The 17,114-nt window shown below is 36.9% G+C and overlaps 1 protein-coding gene across 3 annotated transcripts in view; it reads right to left on the reverse strand.

The window, feature by feature from the left end:
• Positions 1-16,527, reverse strand: part of prdm6 (PR domain containing 6) — a 29,368-nt gene extending 12,841 nt beyond the window's left edge. For 2 of the 3 annotated variants that reach the window (XM_066644625.1, XM_066644627.1), the window contains exons 1-4: positions 16,356-16,527; positions 15,162-15,683; positions 12,967-13,274; positions 274-401 (exon numbers count right to left, since the gene is read on the reverse strand). In XM_066644625.1, coding sequence (XP_066500722.1) covers positions 274-401; positions 12,967-13,274; positions 15,162-15,669 — 944 coding nt within the window. In that variant the 5' untranslated portion in view covers positions 15,670-15,683; positions 16,356-16,527. Of the gene's footprint in view, positions 1-273; positions 402-12,966; positions 13,275-15,161; positions 15,684-15,822; positions 15,901-16,355 lie in introns of those variants that run through there. The other variant, XM_066644626.1, reaches the window with a different exon arrangement.
• Between the last annotated feature and the right edge of the window lie 587 nt (positions 16,528-17,114).

Genomic DNA, 17,114 nt, shown 5'->3' on the forward strand with positions numbered 1-17,114 from the left:
TTTCAAGAAAAAAAAATATTAAATACCAAATTGTTGTGGGGATGTTTATGTTTCTTTTGTATTTTATCCCAAAAATACTTATAGAATATTTCAGGAAATATGAAAAAAATGTGTTCCAGGTTGTTTCTTTGGTCTGTTTTATATTTCTCAATATACAATGTGAAATGAGTTTGGGCTCTTGTGGATTAAAACATGTAATAAAAAGGGCATAAATGGAAGGAACTTTACAAATTTCAAATTGAATTTTTGAAACTTTAAAAGATGTTTCTTTACCTGTACTGAACCACTGTCATGTTTTGTTCCCCACAGTGTCTGGCACAGCGGATGTACCTCATCCAACTCGACTTACTCGGCTCATTTCCATCAATAAAGTGCTGTAAAGTTCCCTCCTGGTCATATATCTAAAAGATAAAAAAGAGAGTGTATAAAATATAACCTAAACTTGTAAAAATATTCATACACAAAACAAACAAACAAAAAAGTCAGAAAAAAATTTAAAACTTGTATGCTTTTGTTGTAAAATGTAAAAATGAATATGCAGAAGAAAAATCATAACTAATATACTATAATAATATACTATAAGTAATATTTAACTATATAAATAGGCCTGTTTGCTTCCTTACAATGTGAGTAACTACAGGTAGAAAAATGTACATTAAGTGGTACAGCATTATATGTTATATAAAGTTCCCATTATGTAATTGATAAAGTTTTCAGGGAAGAATGTGCATAATGTTTTAAAACAGATAATAAATGATAAAATATAATTTTTTTTATAAAATATGTGGAGCATTGGTACAGACAAAAAAAGCAACGGGAGAAATTAATTCTACTACTGAAGTTTTTACATTCCTTTTATAGACATTGCAGGTTTGTATGCCTTAAAATAAATAAATTAATAAAGCTATGCTACAAAATCCTAATTGCTATGTTTATATATGTTTAATAATTCCAGAGGAAATAAAATCAAATCAAATAAATCACTAGTGGAACAAAAAACATTTCTAAGACCAAAAACCAAAACAACAAGACTTCCTCTTGCTCGCTATCTCGATATATATATATATATATACATATCTCAACATCTCTATCTAAGCCTTGCTTCATCCATCTCCTAACACAGAAGTAAGAAATGCCCTGCTTTGTCACTGAAGCAAGGCTGAATGAATGGGATTTGGAGACCCCTCTGACCCCACTGAGTCTCTGACATCCAGTTTGTCTGCAGTCATTCCCCTTGCTTATCCTCATGGCTTTTTAGTGAACCTCCACAGCCTCTGACAGCATGATAGAATGCTCCAACATTGCTTACAGCGAAGCAGTTTGTTACACATGCCCTGAGCCCAACCTTCCAGCTGCTTTATCGAATCGTACACAGAAATGCTTGATTTCTGGGTTGTTTAGCTCTTTTTAGATAAATATGATAACCAACATGAAAAAGTACATATATTTACTATGGTGCCAATGTGCTGTTTTGGGCACAATTTCTTGACTGTAATATAATATGATGATTGGCTATTCAGTAATGCATTAACCAGACCTCCAAAACCTTCAAATAAATTGATATAATTCCTCAGTTAGAGACTTAAGACAGATAGTACTCAAAAAATGAAATCAGTCCAAAATGTAAATCTAACCAAATTTAAATCCTAAGTGCCTGAAGGATATATTTGTACTTAATTAGTGCAGTCATGATCTCATTTGGTTACCATTTGTAGCATGTTTATTACATGTGGTCATACTGGTTAAACAGGATATGTGTAACATCCAAATTAGAGCTGTAAATCTGGTGATGAACAATATTGAAAGTCCACAGTGCTTTGTGGTTAAATATGCTACTGAATATATGAAACAATTTTATAAAAACACACAGCTTTTCATACACTTTAAAATAACAGCCCATTATTACGATCAAATAATACCACTGAACCCTACAAAGTCTCTCTTTCTCGCTTACACATACGTACGCATGGGTGTGCACATGAACCCTGGCACATTAAAAATGAATCCACTTGAAAAACTCCTGACAGTTCATTCATTTCTGTAGCCTATGGAGGCCTGTCCTCAGGCCTTTGATGCTAGAGCTGCTCCAGAGTGTCCTGCTGAACAGCAGCCTCTATCCCCAGATCAAGAGGCGATAGAGCACCATCAAAACATTCATTATACGTAGCCAGAATGTCTTGTTTCTAATAACAGCCATAAATCACTGAATGTGGTTATGCCCATTTCAAATTATTTTGACAATAATAAAATTGTATACAGTGATGACTAAATGTTGAGAACAACTTACATTTAACCCACAATTATCCTAAAATGAGTGGAATGTATATAGGTGAAGCATGCAACCTTTCCAAATAGTGCAATTAAACAATAATCTGTGATTAATTAAACAATCAGAATAGAATAATTAAAATGTACAGAAATCCAGTAAATGTATAGTTCTCCTGAAACTATATTAAACTAACAGAAGTACAAATAAAAGGTCGCACTGTGGAGTGTCAGGGTTCTGGGATTGTCTGTTGAAACACCACCTTATATTACCGTCTGTGAGGAGGGTGCTGTGTTCTCCCCAATGGTCCAAAAACGCATGCTGCTAAGTAGGGATAGATGAAATGGCCAAAATCTATATTATAATATATTTCTTAATTTCAGTCAATATCAAATAATTAAGGGGTGGCACGGTGGTGCAGCAGGTAGTGTCGCAGTCACACAGCTCCAGGGACCTGGAGGTTGTGGGTTCGATTCCTGCTCCGGGTGACTGTCTGTAAGGAGTTGGTGTGTTCTCCCTGTGTCTGCGTGGGTTTCCTCCGGGTGCTCCTGGTGCCCCCTCCAGGGTGTATTCCCGCCTTGCACCCAATGATTCCAGGTAGGCTCTGGACCCACTGTGACCCTGAATTGGATAAGCGGTTACAGATAATGGATGGATGGATGAAATAATTAATTTCATTCATTCATAGTTCAGAGTGCTCCAGGAGGAAACCCACATGGAGAACTCACCAAAATCCTCGCTGAAGCTGTGTGACGGCAGCACTCCTTGTTGCACCACAGTGCCACAAATGAAAGAATTCCGACATTGATATGAACAAAATAAAAGCCACAGAAAAACTGAACAAGAAAAAGAAATCAGCATCAAACATAAACCTCTTGTGTTTGCCAATATTAAAATTTTTAAACTATATTTAAGGTGGAGTGCAATGTTCTGACAGGCATGCCTTGCAATTAATATCAGTCAGTGACATGTGTGGTAAATAATGTATAATGAAATATTGTAAATTGTGCTTAAAAAAAAATATTATTGTTACTGAAACATTTTATATTGTGATATATATTGATACTGAATTATTGTCCAGGCCTATTGGTAAGTGGACTGGTTTTCCAGAAGAGTCTATAGATGAACATGTAAGTGTGTGATGCCTTGCGATGAACTAGCACCCCGTCCAGGGTGTGTTTATGCCTTGCGCTCAGTGATTGTGGGTGGGCTCTGAACAGGCTAAAGTGTTATGAACAAATGAAAGATTTGAACAGACAAACGAACGAACGAACGAATGAATAAAACTACAAAGTAAATGTTTAAAATGTTTTTGCTGAACAACTTGATAGTATTTGTTAAATTAACAAATTTAAAATATTGGGCCTGCAAAACTTTATGGAATGCAGGGACAGTGGGTTTCCAGTGTGCTTATAGTATACTTCTTTTTAATTACATAATTTATATTTAATCATTCGGGGAAATATGCACGCAAAGCTTTACAGGTAAGCTTTTTTGCCCATTTATGTTTAGTGCAAGACCTCAGCTGCTCAGCTGTTCATGGTCACCATTGTCTGATTCCTCTCTTCATGATACGTCACAGGAGACCGATATGGATGACATGAAGGCCAGTCATTTTACAAAATGACACTTTTTCATTTATATGCATTTGATTTTCAGAACTATATTTTATATCACAATATAAACAAAGAAATATCAAATTTGTAATCAAAGATCAAGAAGTATGATCAAACTTTGAAAATAGTTATTCACATTAGCAGAAGAAAGCACCTAAATACATTTTTGATGATGAACTTTCTGTCCCAATTTTCTAGGCTTTTTTACCATTTTGTAACTGTAGCAGATTTAGACACAGCATTGTCTTTAATGAAATCCATTTCTACCAGAAAATCTCAACCGGGTTAAATCAGAAATCTTTGCCAGCAATTTCATTATTTCAATATTAACAGCTTGCAAGGTAGTGCTTTACCTATGTGCATTGTGACAAGGGACATAATAATTACAGTCTGACTCAGATGTTCACAGTGTGTTGTTAACACCAGTTTGTTGTCGAAAGAGATCCAATAAACATTTGCATTCACCTTGCCATGCAGCTGTATAAAGGGCCCAATTCCATCTGATGAAAACATTACCCAAATGATGACTCTTCTTCCTTCATATTTAATGGGCTTCTTCACAAATGTCATGTTCAGTCTTTCCACATTTCAACACCAAACATGTTTCCCATCTGATCCAAGTACATTAAATTTGCTCTCAGCATTAAAGTAAACTTTGGACTTATACTCCTCCATCCACATAACACCTTCAGCAAACTTTAGCCAAGCCTTTTGAATTCTTTGCTGATGTTATGCTTGGTTACTGAGGAATGGGATTTCAGTCTGAATTTTCTCAGATGGTGAAAAATTGTATGCCAAGGTATTCAGTGCTGAATTGGTGAGCAAATCCAGCTGCAGCATTGAACCAATTCCATTCTCTATCTTTTGGTTCTCTTGTCTATTTGTTTTACACGGGCATCTGTTTTGGGGACTTCAAAAAATGAACTGTATTGTAAATCTTTTATTTCCAGATATTTTACCCTTAGAATGACCGACTTCTCTTGCATTTACTGAAAAGATAATGCATGTAGTCTTCATCATATCAACTTACACTCTTAGAAAAAAAAGTATGGTAGAGGTACATTATTGGTCACTAAAGGTACACACTGTGTAAATGTACCTTTAAAGGTACAACAGTGGTGCTAAAGTCCAATTGTGTTCCCTAAAGGTACATTACATTCTCTTCTCCAGAAGGAGAGGTGAATATCTGTAATCTTTCCTTATAGAACTGTGTAAAATAAGAGAACCTAATATAGGTCCTGGAGATTAAATGGGTTGTATGAAATCAGCACAATATTAAAAATCTACAATTGCAATAGAATAAGGTACAATTATGTACCCTAATTAAAGGTATGAATATGTACTCTTGATTGTACCACCACAGTGACAGCAAAAGGTACCACCACGGTGACAATGTACTGTTGTAAGGTTTCAGTCAGCTTGCAATTTGCCATCTTACAAAATGACTACAAATGTTTGCAGATAAATAATGTTTGTCAGATATTTAAGAAATGTAGTATCAAGTGACAGACAAGAAATGTGAAAATAAGTGTTTTGATCACAGTCCTTTTTCAGGTATGTCATTTCAGTTTTTTTATATTGTTTCATTTGGGATGAGCAGTACCTTTGATATTTAGGAATATTTATGTTCTCTATTGTAGCTCTGTAAAAATGTAAGAAAAAACGAAAATGTGAAAATGTTTTAAGAAATATTAATTTCTTATTAATTTATTAATTTCTTGCTTAATTAGAGCTTCCAAAGTTTAAAAAAAGAAAAAAAAAACTTGAAAGCAGACCTGAATTATTTTGTAAGCTGTCATTCTGACAGTTTTTAAGCAGTATATTGTTGTTATAGGAGTTCACTTCTAACCACTGTTCTTCAATCCTATAGAAACTTTTCCTCTATTGATTTTTGCTATAATAATTTGAATGTTTCTTGATTGTTTATTTATTTTCTTATGTATGGTTCTACAGGTCACACCTACATCGCAGTCTCCAACTACTCCAATTCATGAGGAAATTTATTTTTAAATTCTGTAAAAAATATGCATATAAAGTGGTCTGAAAACAGAAAACTATAAATGTATATATATATTTTGGTAACAAACAAAAGCTGTATACATTTGCAGTTTCATTTGGAAATTAATTATAAATGCGTTTTGTTTTGTTAATAATTTGTGTCTTTTTTTTAGTTCCTATGTACGTATTCTTCCTTATATCTGTCTACCCATGGAAGGTACTTCTGGACCCATATTTCCCTGCTTTACTTTCAGCTGGACCACATAACTCAAGTAGACGCATTGTTTCACTCACAAAATGTTTGTGTAGCAGATTGTTTATGTTGTGTTTTTACTTCATGGCATTAAAAGATTATTTGCGTGAGGCATTGTATTTCGCCATTGAATATGGTATGTTCATCTGGGTTTCATCAGAGTGTCAAAACAGGGTATTTTTTAGAACTACACAATTGCAATGTAAATATATGTGTACCTGAATTTTATTTATTTTTTAATTAATTATTCATACACTCCCTTAAAACAGAATCATTTGCTGAGATTTCCGATACTAGATTATAGATTTGAATCTATATATAGTATAGATTTGCTTAGATTCAGGTTTTTTTCCCCATACTGGCCTAAAAAAAAAGCATGATACATAGTAAGTTGTGTAGAAAACCCACTTTGATTGATAGGCATCATTGTGCACTAATGCACTGAGTGGGGCAGGCTTGTTACTGCTCTAAGTAAGAATTACAGTAACCAGCCCATAAAAGTGATTTATGTCATCTTAAGCCCTGCATCAAAGTCTGACAGTTCCAGCTGAGCTATACTCTAATCACACATTAAACAGGCTTTAACAACTTTTGTGAATAAAACACTGGTTATATGCAAAAAAACAAAAATACAAACAGCTTTTTCCACATGCATATCTTTACATAGAATAAAACACTGGTAGAACATGGATAAAAAAAGGACATTTAGTCATATTTCACATGAACTTCAGCTCATAACAGTTAATTTTCTTCACTGACTGTCTCCACTCAAGCTACCCTCACTGTCAATAAGGGATATCTGCTACATTATGTATTTCTGAACATATCTGACCTTGGTATGTCTCTATATGCTAAACAATCTCTGGTGTAATGACATCTCACTTTATGGAGCGGGGCCAGTTTATTACGGAGGTGAACCATGTCAATAGCTTTACTGCAATCTGTCTATAGCTTGGTGGAGCAATCAATTTCATAAATGATTGCAATAATCAGGAAAATTGCCTTATTTATAAATCTCCTCATATGTGATTTTAATGGTTCTGTAACTGTTAGTGTTAATGTTCTGGAAGCCTTAAGAGAAATGTAGGTTTGTGTGAAACAATGTGGGCTGTGACTGATGGTTAACAGTGAGAGACACAAAGCATAACGTAGTGGATTTTAATCAAAAGCCCATATGGGAATTGCTGTAGGGATGGAAGAAGTAGCAGAAAAGGGATAATGACATCCAGCTTGTTTCAATGCAATGCTGCATCACAGGGCAGAACTGGGAAAAAAGGAAACATATTTGTTTAGGCTAGCATATGCCTTGAAGTAGTTTTGCTCATTTTCTCCTGCTTGTAATTGTTCTGTTATTGTCATTTAGAGTGTGGTGTTTTTGTCTTTCTATTGCTTACCTATATTTCTGTGCAAAGAAATTTGAAATGTTGTAATCAAATTTAAGGTTCCATATAAATAAACATTTATTACTGAAATAAAAAAATAACAAAAATTTGAAGCTGTAGGTGCACATCACTAAATAGCATTACATCGTAACCTGTTTTAAATTCTTCATATTTACTTTTACTCCTTGTGGGGGAAAGGGGTGGGATATTAAATGTTTCAGTGGCCCCCCCTTCTAGCCATTGATCGGGCCTAGTAGTGTCCTGTCACTGCCTTACTTACTGCTCAATCTTTTCGGACCGACATTTACAGCACGCTGATTGGCCCCTGTCACTGACCAAATGCTGTAAATCGTCCTTCAACAGCTGCTCGTCGATGGCTGGGACCATGGAGAGGGGAGAGAGAGAGCAAGAGAGCGAGAGAGAGAGAGAGAGAGAGAGAGAGAGAGAGAGAGAAGAGCGACTGAGACTAAACCAGACCCAGCCGTCAGTCGCTTGACCTCCAGCCCTTATTATGGCGAGTAAATCAGGGCCCTCCAGCCATTAGACTGTGAGCTGAGAGAACCAATGTCTCAGTGGCACAGGAGACACTGAAAAAAGGTCAGCGTGAGTCATAAGCATGGAACACATTTGGTAATGGAACGGGGTTGCCTTATCTGAGGAAACACTTAGTGGCCATCGGCCGAGCAGGCTGGGGGCATGTAAATGGCTGAATTGAGCAGCGATGCAGTGTGTCTGCGCTACAGCTAGCGATAGTGCTGTACTGTTATCTATTCATTAAAACACCTTCTGGTAGATGTTTGTTTTCCCCTTATTACCTTTGCCCATGCAGCTTAACATAAGCATTGTATAGTCATCCTGATTCATGGCTTCAGGGTATGAGAGCCTCAGATATGATGACTGTAACTCCATGACAGAGAGAATATTTTTTTAAGGAAGAGTAGCTTTGTTTTCAACAAACATAGTTTATGCATCAAACTGTTAAATGAATGCTCCACATCTTTTGGTAACCTATTTTATACAAATATAATAAATTCCAGTACTGTGCAAAAGTCTTATGCGCCTGAGAAAATTAAATTTGAAAAGCTATTTATCTGAGCTGTAAGATTTTATTTGCTCAAAGAATAACATATATTAAAATAAAAACAAGTAAGATTACAGTAAGTAGTGACTTTCAGTATGTGAAAATTGATTTAACCCTTTCCATATTCCCCTCGTGGCAGTCCAGTATTATTTGAGGTTATCATCAAATACCTACTTATACCTACTTGTTAATAAATATTTCATTATATTAAATCAAGTGTACTGCTGGTTTAAAAAATACATACAATCAAGGAGAATATCTGCAAACAAATATTTTTCTTCACACTACCTCACAACACTTCTACTAATTTTTAAAAAATCCTTATACTTTTAATATATCTATATTTTTGTATTTATTGTAATTATATATGATTTTATACAAGCACTGCGCTTACTGAGAAGATAAAATATTTTAAATAATTATAATAATCATAAGTGTCTAAGATTCGCACAGTACATCACAAGGTGCTGAAGAACAAACATATCTCTATGCCAGTTAATCTGCACCTGTGATGATTCAAAAATTAGAAATGATGTCTTACTGCACAGAAAAGTAAGTAATATAAAATAGCATGAACACCGAAGCAAAACGTTTCTGTGGGAAGACTGGAATCCATTTTATGGACTGCATTAATAGGAGTTTTTTTTTATTTGTCCTCACTGAAAGCTCAAAAAGCATTGCATATTTCCTGTCTGAGTGACTGTATACAGTATGAATGAAATCACTGAGCTAGACGTCCATTGCAAATATGTTGATGTACTGACATTTTCCTAAATTAGGTGCAAAAGATATACTGAGACCAAAAATTTGGTGGGTAATGCTTCAACCTGTAATTGTAATGCCTGGGTCATAGACGATGCTGGTAATATAATAGACTACACAAACCTTAAAATAAAAACAAGCATCTGTTAAAATGAAATTCAAACACTCTAAGTGGTAACCATGAAATTTATTCTCAACTCTAGGTTGGTGGATTAAAAATAAGAGTGCTAAAAATGTTGCAAGGAAATTTGCAAACTTAATAGCATACATACCAACATGCCTTATTTCCAAATTAAACCATTTTCAGCACCTATTTTTGCACTATTGAATCTAATGGCGAGAAAAAACATCCCTCTAAAAGCCCAGTGTTTACCTTGTAAAGCCTGATACATTTCAAATGAAATTGTTCTGCCATCAAGATGCTTTCTCACACAACAGAGCCTTGGATCAAGGGGGAAATGGAGCATAAAATAACTTAAATGACAAATTATGGAGCTTTCTGTGTCAGTGAACCTACGTTAACAAGTCATCTCCATTCTGGCACACAGAAAATAAAAATAATTATCCTGGCCTATGGCCTAGGCACTTTATTATTACTCTAGAACACCCAGCAGTGCCTGCCTAAGGGATGATATCACTGTAGTCGAACTGTTCACACAATGATAGCTCATACAAGGGCAAAGCCAGTGATCCTCCAGCTACTACTGAAAAATATTATTCCTATGAGATTGCCCCTTAGCACTTGACTTCATCACGCTGACCTGAACAAAATTTTCTATCTTTATGTGTATTTAAATGGCAAATTGCATATCTTCATTTTAATTGTTACTATATGCTGTGAGGTCCAGATTTACAGTAAAACTGTGGTGATACATGATTAATAATTCAGGGCAACAGCACAACATACAATGACAGGTATTAAAAAAATACGAATTTAATATTCCTTAACACAAATGATAAAAGCATAATATATTATGTTAAAATAAATGCTAATAATTAAAAAAAAACATTCCAGACAGTCTGAAAAAGTTTACTCTACAGGAAGCTAAATTTGACAAACCCACATACTAGCTAAGAAAGCAAAACAACTGTGAGTTATGTTATAGCCTAAATGTGCCACACTGTGTATGACGTATAGGATCATTTTCACTAGGTAATAATAACACTTGTACAGTATTTAGCTTTTAAATGAGAATGAATTGTGATATCCTTCTTTTTTAAGCACCTTGCCTCCCATCATACCCATGTAAAAACCCTGCATATTTAGTGGATAAAGCCTAATAGTATTGCTAGTGCAGGTCAATACAAAAGATTAAAACATTACAAGTTGTGTGCTACATCAATGATATATTTTCAAAGTTATATGCATATTATTCTGTGGCCAATATATATATATATATATATATATATATATATATATATATATATATATATATATATATATATATATATATATATATATATATGTGTGTGTGCCATTGGCTGGAAATTCCATATTGTATGTTCAAAGCATTACTGTCACTTTAAGAAAAAAAAACCACAAATATACAAATAAAAACAATACCAACAGAAAACGCAAATGCCTGAAGCCCTCTATTCTGCCTACACATACAGGTTTAGCTCATACTAATTGTAAAGGTAGTATGAACACTGTAAATTCAGCTATGAGTAGTTAGTGTAGAGGACTGTGTTTCCTAAAGGCTTAGAATAAAGGTAATTGTTAAAATAATGGAGCAACTCCAATGTTAATAAAACTTTAAAAAATAATTAAAGTTGAAATCTGCTGCTTTGACTTAGTGCAATAAACCAACTGCTCTGGAGCATCAGGAGATATGAGGCATATTTGGGTATCTTTGTGAAATATAAAAAACCTTACAAGCAGTGTTTCTAGGGACTGCTAAGCAGATAACCTTTATTACATAAGCAGGAAATACAGACATATTCATCTATTCTGTTCTACCCTTTTTTCCACTGGAACCTTTGCTGTGGTATAAGAAATGGAAAAAAGGAAAATAAATAAAAAATATAAAATAGGAAGACTACACTTGTAAACACTTAGCAATAATTTTCCAGTGTTAGCAAATGATTTTCTAATTAAAAATAATTTTTAAAAAAAATGTATAAAAGTTTATTGCGTGTTGTTTGTTGTTTTCTAAACATTGCCCTATTGGTGAACTCGAGATAGAATAAATAAAGGCACATTTTTGTTAATTGGCACCTAATTTCCGTTAATTTACAGTATTTAGTGTATAGGGTTTTGCTCTGATGTTAAGTAAATAGGTAGGCTATTGTTATAAATATATCATTCCAGTTTGCTACTGAAAAAGAAGCACCAATGCTGAGCATGACAACATCTTCTGGCACCATTTATCAAGATTAGCTTGTGATTAATTCTCCATTAAAAGTGATCAGTGAGACATTCCAGAGGATGTTTCAACAGTTACACTCTGTCCCTTTACAGCTCTGTGGGCCAAAAACGCACAGCTACCACACTTCCAGCGCTGCACAGCACAGAAAGTTTCTGAGCTTAAATTTTCATGTTTTACACTTTCTTAACACATATAAGATTAGTCAACACATCACAAGCCCCTAAGCAAGACAGGTCTGCTTGGTTGGTGTATCTTGGAATATTGGGTTCACTTCTTTCCCTCACCCACCTCAGTTCTGTTTAAACCACTGGAATTTTTACGGTCCTGTCTGGCCGAGCAAGTGTTTAAAATGGCGTCACACAGAACATATATAACAAGTAATAGTGTTCTATTCTGTCTGTGGGGGCTTCTACAACAGCAACCTGTATTTGGATGGAGAGCACCACAGTATATGAATAACTTCTCTTTCTAAAAGTATACATGTTCTGGGCTTCTCAAAAGCAGGTTTTTAAGTTACATTTTCAGTATGCACTAATAAATGTTATATAAAAGTTAGTCTACATGAACTCACTGTGTGCTGTACAATGCCTCTAAATTTTATTTGTTCTTCTCTACAATTAGACTCAAAACATAACTCAAAACATAACTTCTGACTGTATTAGCTGGTTCAGTTCTGGACAAAGTTCTCAACAAAATGGCAATTTACTAACTCTCTCTCTCTCTCTCTCTCTCTCTCTCTTTCTCTCTCTCTTTCTCTCACTCGTCAGCTCAAGTGAAACAGCTGGTCATCTCTGAGGGCTGTGACCTTTATCTCTGTGCGTGTGCATGAGATTTTCTCATCCATCACCTCCCCTCTTTACAGTGGACACACAACCTGCTGTTTGCATTTAAACAAAACTTAAATATTCTATTAAAAAACTGATTTATTTCCCAAATAGGGTAACTGTAGAACATGCAAGGATTAACGTATCCCCAATAAATGTTCCTCACAGTATTAATTGGAATGCATCATACCGCAGTCTACATGACATGGTCATATACAGTTGTGTGCAAAGGTTTGGATGCTTTAGTCATATTGCATGACTTTGATTGATAATTATATACAGACATCATCCTTCATTCATAAAATTAATTCTCATAAAAATTATAAAATAAATAGAAAATGGGCACAAAACCAGGGGTATCCACATTTTTGCATACAACTGTAATTTGAGGAAAGAAAATAAAAGAATCCCTTACCTCCCACAGATGCCTTGTGTTGCGCACTGCTCCAGATTGCACCTTGTCAAGCAGTAGTGGGACTCCCTGAAAGGGGCCGATCCAGGTGCCCTGGGGGATGCGCTGAGCTGCACAGATGCCATAGCCGAGGCCAGGAACAGTGCTGGTGCAGAGACACACCTCGCGGGGTAGGTCCCGCAGCCACTCAGGCACCTCTGGAGGGGGCATGGTTGCTGAGGCGCTGCTGGTCCCCACCAGCCGCCGCAGAGAGTGCAGGGGTCCGTGCATGGGGCACTCGCCGTTACGGTTGTCCGCACACATGTCACAGCCTGGGGGACAGCACAGCAGGAGAGACACTCGTTATTTACCCTGCTGCCCAGATGGGACTCCTACTCTCTACTGACCACTGAGACCCTGACTACCTCAAGTGAATCAAAATACAAATCTGAAAGTTTGCCTATAAAAAAAAAAAAAGAATATTAAGATATTTCCTGTCACCTGCCTGATGCTGTAAATCAAATCAAACGATTATTTTTTAAAATTATTTTAAGCCACATATTGCTGTCTATTTTTTGTACGATCCACTTTTTGTACAATTATTCAGACCTGAGATCTGGTGACATTACAAAAGGTTTGGAACAAAAATGATCACAAACATACAGTTAATCCACACAGACTCTTGCTGTAATTACTGAGACTCTATGTTCTTATTGGAAATTATAATTCTTGAAAATTCCCTCTCCTTAAGAGCGGGGACATTTAAAATCTCAACTGAAAGTCTATAAATATTCCTATTTCTCATTAGAGTCTGGGTGGATGTGTCAGCCATCACATTCACATTATTAAATAATATGTCAATCAGCAAGAATATTAATATGTTACATTTACAAAACTACATTGATCTTAGAACCCTTTACAATGATATTATTCCCATATAGTTTTACATGCAAACACTCGCGACTATTTAAAAAGAATTATGGCATTAATCATTTATTATATTCTTTTTTCAGATAAACACGTAAATGAAAGCACTGCTTTTCCAAATCAACGCCTGAAAAAGGCACTGTTGTTAAAGGGGTGTTTCTGTTCTTCTGGGCCACTCTGTAGAAGCGCGTTCCCGGTGTGAAATATGGAGGAAGGGGGTGGAGGGGGTTGTTGTCCAAACGTAGATAAAGCGGTGAGTTCCTGAACCCGGGAGACTCCCATACACCGCGATAGGATGATGAATAGAGGCCGATGGAGAGGATCGATGTGTGATCCACTCTCTTCCACAAAACTATACAGCAATTAATTGTGGCTTGTCCCCCCTATCCCTCATCTGCCTGTGGCGCGTATCGATGGAGATTACTGCTGATGGGCCCGTTTTATCACCTCAAATAAACAGGCACGGCGAGCTTTAATAGAGCCTTCCCCTGCGCGCAGGACACTGGATTTAATCCGTTCATTACAACCAGAAAAGGGACACCATGAGTTAATACACAACTCGAACTAATGTCTGAATGATTATCTACAGCTCTGATGCTGCGCTGCTCCATCTCACAATGTTAGTCTTTTTCATCCCTTTATAAAGACAAGTGTTTCGTTGTTCTGTTATATTTTATATTTAATATTGGTACATTTTAAATAAATAGACATTTTCATAATATATAACTACAATTCCTCTATACATGAGCATATAAAAAGTGTTTTTAACAACTGTCTTTAAAAAAGATCTATAAGTCATCAGCCAGGTTCCGGGTCGTGGTTTATTTAGCCTCAACATTTTGACGGGTTTTGTCTCTAATCATTTCTTTTTTTTAAAAAAGTTTGTAAAGTCATGAATGTGCCCAAAATCGACGCCCGATGTATTACAGTTCTTAACGTCCTCCTAAATCTGTTTATGTTTGAGTTGAATCACACAGAAAATTGAATTCAAACGTTTGCATGAGTTCCACGTAAATAAAATATGCTATGTCTACACTTTGTTGCCAAGAGTCTTCTAAGTACAATAAGCTAGTTATAATAACTTAATGGAACTAATGTAAAGTAAATTCTGAACCGTTTCTGCGGTGTACATTTTTATGATCATCGTGAGTAAAGAGTTGATTCGTGTGTCACTGCTGAGTGTGTGTTAATCATTATTTTAATCAGTATACTCCTTATAAACAAGCAATATTTTCAGATAGCCCAAATGTGAGCTTAAGGCCTTCTTTGTATAAAGTTTAAACCCTACGTACGGTTATTGAGGTCTCCGGCGTGGTTGTTGAGCGGGATAATCTCCATCCTCTGCTGTCCGTATAAGTAATAGTCCAGCTCCTCCGAAGTGAGTCTGAAGCGTGAGCCGCACTTCGAGGTGTCCGGGGAGAGGAGCTCTTTCCCCGCGGCCGCGCTCTCCTCCAGTCGTAGCGCCGCGGAGCACACGGCGTGCCCGAGAAGTGCGACCTGCGGCCCGCAGAGCTGAGAAACTCCCGCTGCTACCGCGGAGGAGGAGGAACAGGACGAGGAGGAGAGAGAGGAGGACGACGACGACGAGGAGGAGGAGGTGGCGGGAGTTAAAGCCGCAGTGGAAGAGGAAGAGGAAGAAACTAGGCTCGGCCGCGGACGCACGTTTTCCGCCGGTAAGGGCAGTTGCGCCAGAGCCGCATGTTTGAGCTGAGTATGCGGGAAAAGCTGCTGCCAGTGCTGCATGTACGCCGGGTCCACCTTAAGAAAAGCAGAACCACTCGGTTCCCCAGGCTTCAGCATCTCCACTACCGCCGCTGGGAGGTGGAAAGACAGACAAAATTAAGACTGTAGCCGAAATAACTCGAATTCATAGTTTCTGTAACTTATCTAGAAAGTCCAGAAGGTAAGTTGACCTTAATGGAGACAACCTGAAAATGCCAAACCAATAATTACCTCAGGAATGATGGAGACAATTAAACATGTCCACACAAAAATACCACTATTTGAACTGCACTTTGCACTTTAATTTCTCGAAACTATTTCTAAAACTTATTTTTAAATCCTCACTTGCATTGGATGCGTCCAAAATCACATTCCACCACACTCTACTCACTCTACTAAAAAATGCACCACTATCTGTATTAGGCACAGTATTTAGTAAAGTATTACGCGGTTTTGGACGCAGCCGCAGTGTGTGGGGTGTCACATACCTGCTGCGCGCTAGAGTGCCTTTTACTTAAGTTTCCCATGTCCAAACAGCAAGCTAACTTAGCTTAACTAAAAGTACAAAGTCAAGGCAAATTACCTCAGGAAGGACAAACAAAACTGACAAATTTCCACACAAAAACTACCAGTATCTGAACTGGTAAACAGGCACGACAAGCACCGAAACTAGACACTTATTTTGAAATATTTGAACATTTACTGTTTCTGTGAGTTCAAATATCCTGCCTTTAATAGGTCGGAGTTAAATAAAATAAACTTACCCTGCGAGCCCGAGCGAGTGTGTGAGGGCCGTTGAGATTGGACTATATTTCCCAGACTCTTACACCATCACTATATTATTGACCGTGAGTCGCTCCGTGTAGTGTTGTGTTTGAACAGAGAACATCAGAACGCGCTCTCTCTCTCTCTCTCCGTCTCTCTCTCTCTCCGGCTCTCTCTTCTCCTATACTTTCCTCTTTCTTCGACTGTCTCTCTCTGTCTTCTCCCCACCCCTCCCTTCTCCTCACACACGTTGTTCTCTCTCCCCTCTCTCCTCCTCTCACTTATCCTCCCTCTCCTCCTTCTCTCTTTTCCTCCTTTCATTTACTCCTCTCCACCGCTCTCTCTCTCTCTCTCTCTCTTTCCAATTTTCGCGTCTCCCCCTGGAAAGGAGCATAGAGGCTGAACGCCAGCGAAGGGCAGAAAGTGGCGCGAAAATATGTCACACTTCTCGACTGAGTCAAAATGTTTCTGTTTGTTTGGGTCCGTTTTGGACCCAGTGTCTGATGGCTCCCTACTCCCTGCGTAGTGCACTACTCCTGCACCCAAACAGTGCGTAGCGTTTCTAATGGAGAGATTCTTCCACACGTGCTTTTACAGCTTACATAGAGCACTACACAGAGTAGAGTCAAGACTACTCGTAATTAATTTGATGTTGTTTTAGGCAGAAACAACGGAATGTATTCAGTTTGTGAAGTGTGTTTTTTTCCAACTGTCAGCTTCACAAAGCCAGGAAATGTTTCATATTCTTTAACCACTAA

The sequence above is a fragment of the Hoplias malabaricus genome, chromosome 14 (assembly GCF_029633855.1).
Source record: "Hoplias malabaricus isolate fHopMal1 chromosome 14, fHopMal1.hap1, whole genome shotgun sequence".
Classification (NCBI taxonomy): Eukaryota; Metazoa; Chordata; class Actinopteri; order Characiformes; family Erythrinidae; genus Hoplias; species Hoplias malabaricus.